The sequence below is a fragment of the Labrus bergylta genome, chromosome 6 (assembly GCF_963930695.1).
Source record: "Labrus bergylta chromosome 6, fLabBer1.1, whole genome shotgun sequence".
In the NCBI taxonomy this organism is placed as follows: Eukaryota; Metazoa; Chordata; class Actinopteri; order Labriformes; family Labridae; genus Labrus; species Labrus bergylta.
Window position 1 is genome coordinate 17,363,458 of NC_089200.1, and position 18,460 is coordinate 17,381,917.

At 38.2% G+C, this 18,460-nt stretch overlaps 1 protein-coding gene across 1 annotated transcript; it reads left to right on the forward strand.

Annotated features, from left to right (window-relative positions):
* Positions 1-9,916: 9,916 nt before the first annotated feature.
* On the forward strand, positions 9,917-17,363 carry lpla (lipoprotein lipase a). Its single transcript, XM_020638979.3, has 10 exons — positions 9,917-10,202; positions 11,065-11,270; positions 11,774-11,953; positions 12,541-12,652; positions 13,261-13,503; positions 14,128-14,370; positions 14,910-15,030; positions 15,294-15,476; positions 15,624-15,731; positions 15,954-17,363. The coding sequence occupies exons 1-10, from the start codon at positions 10,100-10,102 to the stop codon at positions 16,003-16,005; spliced, it is 1,551 nt and encodes a 516-aa protein (XP_020494635.1). The 5' UTR covers positions 9,917-10,099; the 3' UTR covers positions 16,006-17,363.
* Positions 17,364-18,460: the final 1,097 nt, after the last annotated feature.

The following is an 18,460-nucleotide window of genomic DNA, read 5'->3' on the forward strand; positions in this document are numbered from 1 at the left end:
TTTGTGTTCACATTGCATCGATTCCATTCCACCCCAAGTTTTATTTATTTCATATATTCGTTAAGTTTCTTTTACACATGTTAACTTGCCCTTTATTGACTCCAGGATGTGGTTTGATTTATTTTCCATGCCCAGATTAATCCCTGAGAATAATACCTGCTGGTTGTTATGTGGAAGGCAGTTGTGAAATTCACAGTTAAAAGTCTTTAGACAATTAAAGAAGTCATCTTTAAAAAGAGCGATTACTCAAACATTCCCTTACTCTTTCTCCTACTAAGTTTCTTAAAACATTTATTATATTGGCAAAACATAGAAGCTGGCCTGACACATTAAAGGAACTATTTAAATCCCAACCCTTCTACGAGAGCACTCTGTCAAAGGTTTCCCTGCTAATAATAATACAGCTGATACATTGATATCAAAACATTCTTTTCTTGTGACTTGAACAATGAGTCATTAATTATAGCATAATGTGCATGCGAACCAGAACAAGAAGTGATCTTGATTATAAATGTCACATTGACCTCTGCTCCATTCTCATGTATGTCACAAAGTGTTGGGCAGCTGCTGCTCTACTCTTAACTTCCTTGATCCTTATCTATTACTGACTCTGAAGTTCCTTTTTTAAAAATGAATTTCCTCTCTTTTCATAGATTCTTTTTTTAACATTACAGCTCATAGGTCATGTAGTACAAATGATGACCCAATTTGTATTCGTATTTCTGGAGGAGTACACATCTGGCTGTAAACTGTTGAAATGTTCATTAGAGCTTCATATTAACTGTACTTTATAAGTAACACAAGTTTGAGCATATTTGGCAATTTCCTATTATCCATTGCAAGATGCAACCGAAAAACTAAAAAGTTATTGCACGCCTTCTTTGCAGAGTCATCCAAAAATGTTGCACATCTTTAAGCCAATTGTTAGTTTATTATAATTTTGTGAATTACAGGTGACCCATTTCATATCTGAGGGTTTCAGGGAGATTTGTCTTTACAGAACATGTAAGAACATGAAAGGGATCAAAAACCTCCAATACCCAGATCCTGGTTATAGTGAAAGCAAAAGAATAAAGAAATAGAACAATACAATAATAAAACTACTAATTCTACTGAGTAGAAAAGAAAATTAAAAAATCACTCTAATTTTAAAAAAAGCACTACATGAAAATAGCTATCCATTTTTTTGTGTATCAGTATGTTTACTGCACTTCTCATTTTGTCCACTAGAGGTAGATATATAACCATCAATAGAGACCATAAATAAACATTTTTGAAAGGTTTTAGAACAGTGCAATTGGATAATTAGCTAAATTACCAACATTTACAAAATTAAAAAGAACTGCAATGTCTTGGGCTTTGCTGCTTCTGCATTAATATTCTCATTGTATTTGTGTCTGAAGGCAGTGCTTCATGGCAAATCTTAAGAAACACGACTTGTTTTGGGATGAAACCAGGACATGCACTGTACTAGTATCGTTGCTGTTGTGGCCCAAAATGACCAACATACAAAGTTCGCCAGATGTCAAATAAACAGCTTCAGTCAACATGGCCATGGGAAGGAAACTCATTCGGTTAGAGCAAGAACTGTTCTCACTTCAGTTTACCAAAGTAAAATTCCTTGTGTGTTTAAGCATACCTGGCCAATAAAGCTGATTCTGATTCTGAACATACACATTTAAAGGCAAGAATATGTGAATGCAAGCACCCACACTGAGGTCAATGTCAACGACACTCATGCATGGTACACACACAAGCACAATGCATCACTGATCCTCTGTGTCTCCCCTTGCTGCTTGACATCATTTACCCAGATTCCTGCCTGAGTTTATTTTCTCTGTCTGCTCTCTCATGAATTGTCTCTCTGAGGTGTCCTCCAAGTTTATGTTTTTGTTTCTGTCTCTCCTCTCCTGCCCTCATTTTTTCTGTACCGTGTCAAAATATTCAGGCAACATATGGAATATTTAAGTTTTTATTGGCTGTCAGTCACAGTACTGTTATTCAGGTCAAACCTGCATTTTTTAAATAACACAAAAACACTTTTTTATCTCTCCTATGTGGATGAGAAGATCTGTGAAGGTGCCAGAGCTCCACCTGTGCTAAGCACGTGAGAAATACACAAACGTATATTTTGTGGAATTCACATCATATCCCACAGCAGGTTGTCAGTGCAGTATTTCATGGATTTGAATAGTTCACACCTGTGAATCAGCTGTGGTATGTCAATGTGAGAGGCTGCAGCAGGGCAGGGGAGCCAGTGCAGGTTTGTATTTGTTTTGTTTTGTTTTGTTTAGCATGTTTGCATTAAATGGTATGCTCATGTGCTACTCTCGTCACTATGTAAGCCTGCAAGGTACTGAACCTGATCTCATCATCTCAGGTCCAGTACAACTAGATCCATCAGAGGCTTTCTTAGACAGCTAAAGGAAAACAAAGCTGAGAAAACTCTATGTTTCCAGAGAACTGAGCACCCCCCCCCCCCCCCCTCCATTTGAAATTTTAAAAATGCAATATGTCATGAAAAAAAAACACCTTCAGTCTAAATGAACTCAATTCCGAAAATGTTTTGCTACAATGTTACAATTCACTTAGCAAACGCTTTTAAGCGATGTACATCAGAGAGCAAGCGTTCATGTAAGTACAACACTAATCCATTCATACACCGCCACCGAAGCAGCGGGAGCAATGCAGGGTTAAGTGTCTTGCCCAAGGACACATCGGGCATGTTGCTCATCTGGGGATCAAACCCTCGACTTTCCGGTGGAGAGGTGACGACTCTACCAACTGAGCCACAGCCGCCCACAATTTTAGACTTATTATGGAAAAATGACATTTTCTTTCATCGTCTAACATCAGTTCCATTTAGAACATTTGTTTTTTCATTGATAAACTCTAAAACTCTTGAGCCAAAACCCATACTGACTTAAATTACATCACTTGAGGAAATGTCTCAGACTTCACTTGAATCCCTGGAGGGTTCAAAAAGATATGTAATGCTCAACAAACACCAAAAGATGAATGTTAGCTGCCAGAACTCTGATCCCGAGCTCCTTACAACCATTCATGTTGAACACCCAGGCTTTAATTAAAATCCAGCTCAGAGAAGTGAGACTTATGAAAGGAGGGTGAAGGCTTAACCTGGGCCAGGTGGAGTCATCACAGTCCAAGACCTAGCTGTGAGGTTTGAAGACTTTTCTGTCATCTTTGGCTATATTGACAGATACTAATCACTGTTAGCAAAGTCTCTCATCAACTGTTCTTCTGTTTATCATCTAAAAATAATCTTTTAATGATCCTCACAGACCTTAGCTTGTTTCTTTTTTAATGTCTAACTTTTCAAAATAACCCTTTTATGAATCAGTTTAGTCAGTAAACAATCTTATATAAAATCGTATATTAAATAACTGTGTCAGTATATTATTCATTAAATACCATCTGATGTAAAATTGTACATGTATTTCGATTATTCTCTGATAAGACTAGATTGCATAATTAAACAAAAAGAACAGTCAGTCTGACCATTGCACTGTGTGTCTCACTGTCTCACTCCACATTTGGGATCTTGTTCCCGCCCCATGCCCAGACTCATGCACCCTCTGGAGTATTTGAAATCAAATAGTTATGAAATCTCTCCTTTCTCCTGGCCTGACATCAGGGAGTTGAGAAAGCCCTGTCTGAGCAGACTGTTGCTGACTGCTGCATGCACAGCGACCTGCGTCTCCTCTCACTCTGTGGCATGAGCAGCTGTCTTTATGGACTGAACATAGGGCTCATTCAGCAGCCCTCAAGTCTGCTGCATTCCTCCCATATCATTCAGATAAAACCAGCTACAAACATGTGGAAAAGAGCTGGCGTAATGTATGGAAACTCAAATGAGCATAATGTTGTGTGCATCTCAGCCTACACTTTAAAATAGAAATAGAATATAATAGAAATGCTTCACCTTAAAGTGCGCAAACATACAGGCATCCACAGCTACAAACAACAAAAGACTTGCATTCCACTAAGAGATACGTATGTAGAAAAATATTTACAGCAGATAATGTATATGACAGTAAAAAAGTAGTTTGCCACGAGCAAAGAATATATATATATATATATATATATAGATATATATTGAAATGAAATGTAAATATTGCAAAGGTTTACTACTCTGCAGTAGAAAAATATGTGTGCCATATCGTGATAAATGTGGTAATCTCGCTGTTGGATTTACATTCATCCTTGACAAATGTGTGTGGGCATTTGCAAGCTGGATGCAGAGTGTAAAGGAGAGTGGATCTCTGTGGGAGCTGACTTACAACAGACATCCAGCAACAGATGTACAGCTGCTTACCCATATGTTCCCGTGTGAATGCATGTGCGTGTGTGTTTGTTCAAACGATGTTGAATGCATACTTTATGCATATCCCTCTGTGTTTGCAAACACGCAAAGTATTTGCATACCTAATTCTTTGTGACAGTGCCCTCTTGGGGTTCATCTGTATGGACTAAGGTTTTCTAAATGTATTTCATATGTCTGGCATTATACAACATTAAGGTTAATGTTTACTGTTGCTGCTGATCTTACATTATCTGTTTCTTTAGGGCCTCTGCAGAGCTTTCGATTCATATGGATTTTGGCGCCCCCTGTGTAAAAGGTAGTACCTCTTATCTCTTGGCTGATTTTGTTCAGTAAATGTGTAAGTTGTGTCTCATCCTGCTTTCTTTTAACAGTCAAATGTTTCATTCATTGAAATCTTTGCAGTTGAAAAAGATGGAAAAAAAGGCTGTTAATCACATCGTCTGTCACCTGCCCTGCAGTATTGGTTTCAGGCATGAATAATAACTATATAGAATGAATCAATCTTTTCCTTGATGATCTTGTTTACATTTGTAGGCCATTTAGAGACACCAGTTTTAAATTCAGTGAGTTTCCTTACAGTGAAATCTCCCCACAGGAGCTTTAATACCTCATGCAGCCAACATTATACCAGAGCTGACGTACATCCAGCTCTCATATATCAGCAGATCAGACTAAAGAGATTGTATCTGCTTTTCATTTGCAATACTATACACAAACTTCTACACATCCAGTTAATGTAAAATGCTGGTTATTGTGGATGTTTTCTGCGCATGTTGCATTATGTACACACAGCAGACTCGGCTGATAAATATAATCTATGCTCATCTAAATTCTATACTTTGTTTCAGGTTGTTTTTCCACGGAAAACGTTTTACAGATGATTTCCCTCCTGCTCTCTATCTGATGTCTTCCTTCTTCCTTTACTGGAAAGTTCAGACTTAAAAGGTTCATAAAAGGGGCACACTAAGTTTACTGTTACAGTGAATACAAACAGAAGACAGGCTCAGTGTAGGCTGCATATAAACACACAAACATGTGCACATAAATACACTTAACACATGCTTACACTTGCACTCAGTTCATGCATCACTGAGTTTTCTTGTTAAAAGTTGAACACAAACTGTTCAGCCTTGAATAAAAGAATCAAACCCTGGCCACTAATACACACACGACCCCTTTCTCAAGCCTTTCTGTGGCTCTTTTATCACCTTACTGTGTCTTGAGACTTGTAAAAGACAGAGCTCTTATTGGGGAGCTTTTGTTTGTTTGTTTCTTTCACCAAATCCTTTCCCTCATCTAATTTGTTACCGAATGAGCGATTACATTTCTCTGCTGTTGCCTAATTAGAGCTCTCTCTTTGGCTTTAATGCCGCAAGTGAAATGAACCCTGTACAGTTGGTGAAACCATGATTCAGGACTTGTTCTTCTGTCTTCGACATTTTTTTACTCTCCGGCTGGCTTTGGGGACACTTTCTGAAGGTCTTTCCATCTCCTGATGTGTCTGGACATGTAGGACAATAAAACAAAGTGGAAACACACAGATAAAGAAAGAACACAGTGTGATGTGTTAATAAAAAAAACAATGAAACTATGGCCTACTTGCATAAGTAACAATGTGCAAGGAAAATGCTTTAAGAAAGGATGATATACATCTAAACAAGAACACTCAGTGAACATGAAATTCAGCAGCCACATCTCCTGTTTCTGGCCTTGTAGGGTAAACCCCACATACTCTAGACATATGGTGCCCCCCCCCCCCCCCCCCACACACACACACACACACACACACAAACACATCGTGGGGCCCCTGGAGAATATATGCTGCTTTCTTTTTCCTTCCCAATGAGTCATCAAAAAGGTCTTTTACTTTGAGGATTGTTGTTTGATTGTGCGTCCTTACATGGCTGTTTAAACACATGTTTACGTCTCACTTTCAGATATTTGGAGAGAGCGCAGTTGACTGCAAGTTTGTTATTATATGTGACTTGAGTTGCACCTGTGTAGACGACACAAGAAAAACTGTGAAACGGAGACATACAAGGCAACAGAACTTTTTTAAACCATTTGAATATTTGAATTCAGTTTAAAACACATCTGTAAGAGGCAGGCTGTAGCCTACGTAAACTGTCAGTTCTGCAGAGGAATGTGAAATGAATGTGCAGCCTTTTAAGTTTGCAACGCTCCAAGAGAAGAAGAAGATGAAGCTTTGGGGGGAAAGAGAAGGAATTTCTCCCCTGCAGGAAATTTTTTTATTTCTGCAGTGATCTTTAATTTCCTCTGTAGGTCTCAGAGGTCAATTCGAAACAAATTGAAGCTCAAATACTAAAAGACATAACACTGTGACATAACAACACTGTGCTATATATCTGTGAGTCTTCCTTTTTCAATATCTTTATTGCTCTGCTTTTTTTATCTCCAACCTTTTTGCAGAAAGTAACATAGATTGTACCAACTATTCAAGCTTTTAATGAAATGTCTCACTTATTCTGCCGACGCCTGGGTGTACCCCCATTAAGGAAATGACATATCTGTGTTATCTCTGTGTCTCTCTCCATCAAAAACAGGATCCTCTTAAGAGGAACACAGAGATCAGAGGCTCAAGGAGAGGCGTGGCTCTTCTCTCTAATCACTGGGTTGGTCCCTCTGGTCGGCAAGTAAGCAGCACCTTCCTAACAATCACTGGCAGAAAAACACACACACACACATCTAAACATACATACGTATACATGTACTTGAGAATATAGGATAAAAGACACAGCAGGCTGTATTTAGAGAAGGCAATTATAAAGCAGCAGTTGATTTGTGAAGACGGTTCAATGGAGTTCATGTTTCTACTTTTGGGAAGTCAGGCAGTTCCTTCCAATTTTGAAGGCTACATAAACTAAAACCATAGCACACACCATGTCTTTTAGTATCAGTAATGATGTATGTTTGGAGTTCTGTGACTGGAGTTTAATAAAAGATGTGCTGAGGTACTCTGGTAGCCCTCATCATTTCGCACAACTTACTTTACATTTATATTTGTCTAAAACAAAGAGCAAACCGTGGGTCGGCCACTTCCTTCCCATTTATTGACCTAAAAATAGATGGGGCAACTTGATTAACAAGCTCTTAAGAAGGGAGGGATTTATGAACTGAATACAATTAACCATATGGACTCAGTGAAGCACTTGATTTTCTAAGACTTAAAATGATAACTTGTGTCTCCCTACAGGTAATGTGTAGGGAGAGTGGGGCACTTAAAGGTCCCCCACATTCCAAATTTAGTGGCAGAGAGACAGCTGCAGCACCGAGTTGAACTATTTACTGTATTCAGCAAATTCTATTCAGTTATCCCCATTGGAGAGGACATTGATCACTCTGTTTAAATGACACGAATTGCTGTTATTCTTGTAACTATGTATTTAAAAAAAACATGTAAAACAATTTATAAAAAAAAAAAAAAATTACTTATCACATCACGTTGTTTTGATACACGCTATAGTTTTTGTTCGAGGTTATGACACTGAATAGCGTATATTGTGATGATCAGTCACCTGAACTGATACGTATATAACACACCTGTATATGTCCATGTGATTAAGCATGGGCGAACCCTTGGAAGCTACAGATGAAACACACTGCTCTTGTGCCTTGTTTTTTCAAGGCAAGAAAAGTATAGCAACAAAGGAAACAGTATGGCCTTCTTTGAGATTCCTGCTCCCCTTGTGATCTCTTAATCTAAATCTCATAAGTTAGTTTGTTTAGATTTTTCACAGACTTTAGAAGAAAAATGTTTTTGGAAGTGAGCCTCTCATATAGACTCTCTGAAAGAAAAATCACACCTCAAAACAAAGAAACTGTATCCTTTCATACCAAACAGTAGGTGATATTTGGGTGCATCTCTCAGAGAACATAGAGTGCAATAATATTATGGTGGGGAAATATCTGGGCTATAGGTCAGTGTGCTTTTGTTACCCTCGCTTTATAGCGGTGTAACATTTTCTCATGCAGATGTTTTGGCCTGAAAATGACCATAAAACTCTGGCACATGTGCTCAGACACATTTCTCTCATGCTGCTTCTCATCCTGCATGTGTTTCTGATTTATCTGCACTTCTTTTTTAAGTTCCCCCCGGTGCCCTCGAGTTCTGTACAAGCACTTGCCATCTTGTTCTGATTTTAAAAGATGTAATATGATGCGGGAATGTTCTTCTTTAATTTATTTTATTTTTAAATCTTGCAAGCTTAACTTTAACCTGCATTCAGAGGACACGGGCAAGACACTTATGTTATACCAATTAAGGTTTGCCATTGTTTCAGAGTGTCACACTCACCAGTGATCCTCCAATAAGAGAGGGGGCTTTACAACACACCCACCATGCTCCGCTCAGAAGATGGCACTAAGATTGTCACACCAGACTTGGCTGCAAAAGCTTTAGGAATCTGAGATCAACCTACACAGGCAAATAACATCTAGAGGATAAAGACTGACTGTTTCTACATTAAAAAAATGTTTAATGTCAGATACCACTGCAGAGGGGTGTCAGGCAAAGTTATTAACTGCACTCAGCCAAAACAGACCCTTTTTATATTTTCTACGTGAGAGATGTATTTCACTATGATATAAAAGCAGGCAGAGAATTTTTTGATCACAAGTGCTACTTACACCCAGGAGCTAAGACACAAAGAATTGTGTCTAATACAATAAAGAATCACACACATATAATGTGTGTGATTATTCAAAACATCACTTTATAGTTTCATTTAAATGTGTAAACAAAAGTTAACTATAAATAAAAAATATACATCATGAGAGGGTTAGGTTGTTACATTTATGTAGCCTACTTTGAAGCAGCCATACGTGTACTTTACTTCAGACCTTAAAATAATATTAGCCTATATTTAATTAATATAGTGACTTTCAAATGACCGAAGGAGGTTTTACATTACATAGGCTAGTGGTGTAACAATAGGCTACAAGACAAAAACAAAAACAAGACTGAGAGAAGTAACAAAAGATGACATGTAGCCTAGGCTATTTATAAGCTGCAGATAAGGTGAAATCAGGTGAATTATTATGATATATATTTGATAGTTAATTACTACATACTGTGATTTTACAATAGAGTGAGTGACTACAGACCAAATAAAGTAATGAAGTAGCCTTAATAAAAAACCCACCTCGACCTGTAAATACTAATTAATAATCAGTAGTCTACCTAAGAGGGCTAATTCAATACGTCAACATAAGCCTTATTCCTGCAGCGACTACTCTGATAGCCTACTTAGTTTGTTTTCAGTAACAGCGCACTTATACTGGTACTGACAAATGTTTGAATATGGAACAGCCTCGACGTCTCAGTAAATGGCGTTTAATGTAACGTAAAGTTCCGGTAAGTAACGTTAACAGACTTTAATTCAGTGTCCGGTGTCACGGTGTGCGCAGAGGTGTTTCAGCGTCACGGTGGAAAAATATTGTGAACGATTTCCCCTTCAGAACTGGACCAAAGTTTAATCCCCGCCCACTTAATTTTGGCCAATCATGATTGCATATTCAAATGAGCCACCCATAAAGATGACTTGTAGCGGTATCTGTCACAGACCATCAGAGACTTTACTCCTAAACCTCAACTCAAGACAACTTCCTGACCGGTTTCTTGTGTTTAAAAAACAAGATTGGATTTAATCTGGTCGAGTGACACCCAGATAACTTTTTTTTTTAATTAAGGATTTTTTTTTTCTTCTGAAAAACAAAACAACACTTTTTAATAATATGGGAAAAGAAAATTTGAGCTTTTTGACTGTATGGATATTTTTGGGAAAAATCTTGGCAACTTTTTCTTCTGACCCTGAACTCACCACAACTGCTGATTTTGGTAAGACTTTACTATTAGCAATAACTTGTGAAAACATGTTTGGCTTGATGTTATCGTCATGATTCATCTGTTGCTCTCATGAAGTCAACACGAAGAGAGCAGGTTAATTAGTGCATGCTGTTTCGTACTGACCGGGAGTAACCCTGAGAAGTGCTCTCAGTCTGTAGGTCTGAAGGTCTGCATCCCATTTCATACCATTCATGTCCATGTGTGCATGAAGAAAAGCCGCTGCTACATGTCTTTTGTCTGAAAAGAGGGACACATGTGCATAGAAGAACACAGTGTTTCACATTAAAACTAAGGTCTATTCATTCGGTTTTTAAAATAATTCAAAACAAATCTAGAATAATGTTTAATGAGAAAGACGTTATCTCCTTTTCTTTACGTTACTCCAATTAAAAGCATTGTACTTATTCGATTTCAAAAGAATGTTTAGGCAGCAAATCCGGCTCACTAAATCAAATCAAAATAGTTTACATGTGTTCATTCTACTTTTTTCCCGCAGTCATAGGCTTTTTACACTTTACAGAACTGAATGAAAGATTACCTACCAGACAATTCTTATTTTGAGCTTTTATTCAGTTTAATGCAGGCAGAATTAAGAAGCAGACAAAAGGGGGCGACACTGCCATGCTTTATACCCTGATTGGTTGACCCACAGTTTAGAGGAGAAAAGATGTTTCTTTATATTATAGAGAGAAAGGAGAAAAGATTTCCGATTTTGTATTGAAACTTTTCTATCTTATAATGTTTATTTGCTGTCCTTCAAGTAGAATTTGGAATCAGACAGACTGTGCACAAACTCTACCTTTTTATCACACCATTATAATCTGATAATTTCTTTGTGTGTTTGTTGTTACAGTAAACAGCACAGTCACTGCTACTCCGCTGTTCACCACCACCGAATGGATCACAGACTACAGTGACATCCAGTCCAAGTTCTCCCTGCGCACTGCAGACATCCCAGATGAAGACATGTGCTACATTGTGGCTGGCCAGCCTGAAACCATCGAAGAATGTGAATTCAACTCAGAAACACAGACCTTCATTCTGATACACGGCTGGACGGTACGTCAGACTGAAAGCACAACTCTCAACTTTATGTTTTACCATAGAATAGCCGTTAAAAACACAGGTAGTTTATAGAAACTTGTTATGAAAGACATGATTTCTCAGTTAAATTTCTTTGTGTCAGCGCAGAAAATATTCCTTTAACTTCTCTTGCTCTTGGATACAGTACATATAAAGTGAAATTATACCATAAATGCTTTTCACATTACACATACACGTTTTGACCAAATATAACAACTACAGTCTGATCATTAGTGTTAAGCCAAGCCCTAATTAAAAAGCCATGCAGTATACTGAGATAAATGAAGCAGCCTGAGAGCAGAGCGTTATCTCCGCAAAAAGAACATACATCTCCTCTTTTAATGTGATTTAGAGCCGCTCATGGAACAAGATTTGACTTCTGGCTTCTCTCAAGAACACAGAATGAGGGTTAAGACCAGCATAAATCACATCATACTCCAACTGACCTCACAATGTGTGTGAACATGTGTGTTTTATAGGTAACAGGGATGTTCGAGAGCTGGGTTCCCAAGCTGGTGTCTGCTCTCTACGGTCGTGAGCCCACTGCCAATGTGATCGTGGTGGACTGGCTGACCCGTGCCAGCCAGCACTACCCCACCTCTGCAGCCTACACCAAACTAGTGGGCCGTGACATCGCCAAGTTTGTCAACTGGATACAAGTGAGTGTTTACCCTGAACACACAGTAAGCCAGTTGACAGCTGCCTTACAGCTGGATCAGATTTGGCCATTTGGCCTACTGCTTTCTGGACAACCGTATTATCACTGCATTCTGTGTTAATCTGCCAGCTAAGAAAAAAAATCTGTGAATCTGAATCTGTGACAAATTTGCTTCTGATGATGCCATGTTTTTTGAACTCAGCGTGGCTGCTGTGGGTTTAGTTGCCTGCTGGTTATGATTTTAATGCTTTTCAAGGTGTTTTATGATGGTGTTCGTGGCTTCTGTTCTGACACTCACTGTTTAGTGGAGCTCTGTCTTTGTTCCAGCAACTTCAAGGCAAGATGGTACATAGGCATGATAGACATTTTTTTTTTACCAGACTTCAAAGTTTAAATATTGCAAACATTTTGCAAAACATACACTAATACAAATGAACACATTTCTTGGATTAAATTCCAAAACTCTGATAACATATGACCAGAGCTAGAGCTCTGACTGGTACAGCCTAATATTAGTTTAATCTCTCCATCAAGTCTGCAGGATTCACTTAAGAACGCTTTAAGGCTCACCCATTGTCTGTCTTTCAGAAAGAGCTGCAGCTGCCATGGGAGAGGATTCATCTGCTGGGTTACAGTTTGGGAGCACATGCGGCTGGAGTTGCAGGAGACCTCACCGACCATAAAATCAGCAGGATTACAGGTGAGAATTCATCATCAGCTTTTTACCTTGCATGCAAAATTCTATAAATGGAAATGGGTCAAAAATTGGTTCTGTCTGTGAAAATTGGAAACACCTGAAGTTTTAGCATAAAAACACTCAGTTTAAACATATAACGGAACATGAATATTGGCTATAGAACAATTTTTGATTTTCTTCAAAGTGAATTATTCATTGGTTAGTATAATGTGTTAAAAACTCCTGACAAACCCATTGATAACGAGTTACCATCATGTGTCATTGTTTTATCTATGGTATTCTACGGTATTTAAGCTTTGCTTGACACTTTTTGCATCCAAAATCCATTTTCAGACAATCAATTGAATGCATACACATGCATACTGTAATGTAATGTGTGGACTTTAGTCAGTAAAGAAAATCTAATCATTCTGGCATTTAAGGTCCATGTTGTATATATGCATGTCAGCGCAAGATAACTAGTCCAATTCTCTTATTAATAATTTATAATGCACAATCTCTGTGACCTGCTTAGAACAGTGATATGTTTATTGGATTCACACAGAACCACAGTCCCTCCTTCACATGTTTCTGAGGATTTGCCAATTACCCATCCTCCTTCTTTTTTCCAGGTCTGGATCCGGCTGGTCCTACCTTCGAGCACGCAGACAACCAAAACACCCTGTCCCGAGACGACGCCCAGTTTGTGGACGTCCTGCACACCAACACCAGGGGCTCCCCAGATCGCAGCATCGGTATCCAAAGATCTGTGGGCCACATCGACATTTACCCCAATGGAGGAACTTTCCAGCCGGGCTGTGACATCCAGAATACCTTACTGGGAATTGCATCTGCAGGCCTAAAGGGCCTCCAAAGTATGTACCTTCAATACTTTAATTCCTTCCTTACCCTAATTCTGCTTGAGGTCATGTTTAGGGTTAGGTAAACATCTGTAAATGTAGTGGAGTTTTCATTTGATGACCTGCTTTCGGACCTTCTCATTGACATGCAACTGCCCTTATTATTAGACTCAAATGGCTCAGACCTACTGGTGGCAATCTTGTCCATCTCTGTGTACCATAAATCCACAACCCTGCCCACAGTTAAGTGAAAGATTTGCAACAACAATGTTCTTGCAAGTCATTAAAATGGACTTGTGTAATTTCACTTCATAAAAGCTTTCAGGGCCGTAAATTAAATACGATGTCATGTTGTCATAACAGACCATAGATCGTTACAGAGGGTCACAGCTGTGTTTCATCTGGTGTAAAGATGAAAGTCTTGTTTGATGTCTTTCTTGCTCCCTCCCTCAGCTGTTGTTTTAACAGCGCGAGGGAGAACCAAGTTAGAAATGCCATCTGGGATGGCCTTTAGTCTGACATGACAAGGATCATAAACTCACCACACAGGGGATATGTTTCTTTGTCGAATGATGTCATCTTAGAGTGGCTTAGCATTTTTTTTTTGTTTTGACAGTTTCTGTATTCTAATCCCTGCAGATATGGACCAGCTTGTAAAATGTTCCCACGAGCGCTCCATCCACCTGTTCATCGACTCCCTGCTCAACACGCAGCAGCAGAGCATGGCTTACCGATGCACCTCCAAAGAGGCCTTTAACAAGGGACTGTGTCTGAGCTGCAGGAAGAACCGCTGCAACAAACTCGGATACAACATCAACAAGGTCCGCATGACCCGCAGCCCCAAGATGTACCTCAAGACACGTGGTATGATGCCCTACAAAGGTAAAAAATGCATTTGTTGATGTTGTTTGTCTTTTTGCAATTCAAGAAAAATGTTGAACTGTAAAAAGTGTCCACTTGGGTTTATGTACTTAAGCAGGGATTAGCGAAAGGGGAGAAAATTCATGCACATTCCTCGAGTTGCATATATTAAGAGTCTGTTGTGAATGGAATTGATGGAAGTGAAAAGGAGAAGAGGTCACATGTATTTTAGTTGCATGAGGTACGTTAAGGTAATGCAACACCTCTGCATGTGTAATGGAAAAGTTTATTTAAGAATTGCTATTTGGCACAAGTCATCTTTGTGAATGATGCTCATATGTAAGAGATGCAAACATGTCTTGTCAAATAGTTATACCCAGTAGTAATGAGCATGTCTGAAGGAAGCCAAACAAGATTAAGCACAAATCGGGGGGGGGGGGGGGTTACATAAGGGTTTTCATGGTGTGTTATAACTCTAAGTAGCAGAGATATGTTGTTGGCGCATTACAAGTAGTGTGAGTGTGTCTTTAAAGTGCAAAAACAGTCTTTTCCTCTTGTAGTTTTTCACTATCAGGTGAAGGCGCATTTCTTCAGCGAGGACCCACTGAGCTTCACAGAGCAGCCAATGAAGATTTCTCTTTTTGGAACCCATGGAGAGAAGGAGGACATTCCCTTCGTCCTGTAAGTAAAATGAAAGAGTACAACTTTTAAACACATCAGAATTTACAAAAAAAACAAAAACAAAAACAAAAAAACGCAGACGCACATGTACAAAAGAAAACAGATGGTCAGCAACAGTGTTTGCATTTACCCTGACACTGAAGTATGAGTATGTAGGCTGCTGCTTACATCATGCACATGCATGAACACATAACACAGATGCCTTTACTGCTTCCAATCTGAGCAACAGACCTTTGATGTTTGCTCTTCTGTTCACTCTACAGGCCGGTCTTGAACAGTAACACCACTTTGTCCTTCCTCATCACCACTGATGTGGACATTGGAGAACTAATGATCGTGAAGCTCCGCTGGGAGAAAGACGCTATCTTAAGCTGGACAGACTTTTGGAGTAGCAGCCAGTTCCACCTCCGGAAACTGCGCATCAAATCTGGGGAGTACCAGTCCAAGTAAGTTATTAGAGCTCACTAAAACACAGGGTAATGGGGAAACTTCTAGCATAGATACCATGCCTTTTATTTTGTTCAGACTTATTATTTCTCATAGTCATTTTATATAGAATTTATGTTTTAAACATTTCCCCTGTATGATTTCAGGGTGATCTTCAGTGCAAAGGAGGAAGAGTTTGCCTACCTCGTCAGAGGAGGAGACGGTGGAATCTTTGTTAAGTCAAAGGAGGACATACAGAGCCGTAAAGAGAAACAGTAAGTTAAGAAGAACTCTTCATGCATTAGATTATTTTTTCAAAAATCTTCCCAAAATGTACTTCTTAACATTTACATCCAACAAAATACAATTTACATTTGACTTTTAACACTTGACTGATTACAATGACACCCTTAATCAACGACTCTCCCGTCAGCCTTGTTATATATTGTCAGAGACAAATTCTCTTCTGTTTACTTTATGTCTTCTCTTCTTTCCAGGATGCACAAACTGAAAATGCAAGGCAGCTCATTTGGGCAGAACGAGCCTTGAAAATTGCACCGTAAACACCCACCTTCCCATCGTGCACATCATTCATCTCTACATTCATAAGCCAAAGATTGAGAGCACACAGAAACACTGAGAACATCTTTGCAAGTAGCTGGACTTTTACAGAATGCTTCTGATTTTCTTTTTCTGCTGTGCCAAATCACTTCAGCTCCCAGTGCTTCCAGCACAACCTCATCCACAGAGCTGGAAACCAGTTGGCGAAGCAGCTCTCTCCTCTCTCTCTCTCTCTTTAAAAACTGTGTTGCTGATAAAAGTTACTGGTGTTCTTTGTCCTTATGTGCTCAAATATGACAAAACTTTACTATTCTTTCCTGCATATCTTTGTAATCATATGTGTATGCTTTTGTAGACCATGTACTGTTCATAGTGATTTTGATGTACTTTGTGTGGGTGTGTTCTATTTGCCTATGTGAACTTGGATTATTGGTCATGTATAAATGATTCAGAGTGAAAGGCACAATTTAGGCACATCCTATTGTTTTTCCTTTTATCTTTTAAATGTACACAATGATCGTTCATCCTTCATTTTTGTCATTACCTAACTACTAATAGTCAATAATCAACAGGGACCAAAGAAGTATTTACTATGTACTGAACACAGAATAACAGCAGTCTTTGTAAATACCTATTTCAATCAGTATTATATACATATATATATATTTTTATTTGAATATGAGTTGTTAATATTGGATCTCTTGAAGCCTTGCTTCTTCTTTGATTTTGTTTTGGTTATTGTGTCACTGGTCACTTTAGAAGTCTCTCTGTCCCTTGAAGACATTCAGATGTTGAGGTCAATAAGATTGGGATAAATAAGCATGTCATAGTTTTGGTCTTTTCTTTTGAGAAAATGAACTTTGGTCACTTTTTAAAGTCCAGTTATATCTAGGTGCTCCCTTTTCACTTCTTAATTGGGTCAACAGTGTCTTCCTTGCAAACAGTTTACATCACAGACTCAGACAACAACATGCCCTTATTTTGAAAGGTCACACATTGTTGAATAACTCTGGGTAAACTTGCAGGTGATTTGTGCTGAACTGGCCTACATGATAGCCATATTACAGCTCAAGAATACTTCTCATTGTATTTATTAAATGTACATTTATATATTTGTGTATTAAGCTGTAATATATATCTCTGCAGGCTTCCGTTTTTATCTGTATTTTCTTTTTTTTATAAATGATGCATTTTGTGATTTTATGCACAAGGCTTTGGAAGGATCAATCAAATTTGTCTCCTGGCCAGCTGTTAAGTGCATTTACTTTTATTAACTGAAATGCAGTGCACTGTTTAAATGAAGAGCCCAAGATTTAATAAAGAGATAATGCACATATTTCTATAAACCTGACTGCTCAAGTTACTTTTCAATAATAATTAAACAATAATATAAATAAATTGTCAAATTATTGTGGACCTGCATTAGGCATTAAGTTGCACTGCCTTGAAATTTGACAAACATTAAGGGGTATTTATGATTCATATTTGGGGGAATTTGAACATCTAAAATACTGAAGATAACCTCCATTAAATTAATAAAAACACTCTTAATGCCTAAAACACATAATCATACACAGTTCTCTTGGGATATCATCACCAAATTGTATTAATTGTTAACACAACGACTGTGGCTTGTCCTAGTGTCATTGCTGAACCTAAGCAGAAGATGAAGATGGTAAAGGTACACACAATCTTTACTCAAGATAAAGAACAGATACTCTGATAGAAGTAGAAGAAGTGATTAAATTTTTGACCGAAGAAAAAAAGTACAAGCTCTGTCACTTGAACCACATGTCGTATTTGGCAGACTGATACATCAGACTTAAATCACTGTATTCCATTTCATGTCTGTTTCTTTTCTTAATGGGCTAGCCTCTATGCTATGTGCTTTATCATAGTGTTATATCTGTGGTTCATGATGTGCACTGATGCACATGTCAAGGATTATTTTGTGTGTGGTATTATCTCATCTATATAGCTGAAATGGTCTTGATGTTTGAAAGGGATTGGACAATGATGACACATTTAATGCATTAAAGGTAAAGTAAAAAAAAGATATTTCAGCATACAAACTCTTTTTTCAGCATAAAAATTTTATTAAGGTCTAAGTGAAAAGTTGTCAGAAAAATTAATATTCAAGAACATTTCAGATATCTCAGAACTCTGCTTAAGTACAGTATTAAGGCAATTGTACTTTATTCTACATGTTAGTATTATCAGTGTTTTTTGTTATCTCATCTCATCCTCTACACACAACTGAGTACAAATGCTGACTATGACGTATAAAATGAAATGTGGTGACTTTTGTTCTAGAGCTTCTCAACTTCTGGTGCGAAATCAAAATAAGATTTATAAATGCAAGCTACTGGTTTAAGGTTTGCTAAATTTAAATACAAACAGCTCACTGTTGTGCTAGCTAGTTGGTTTTCATTAGAATGTAGGG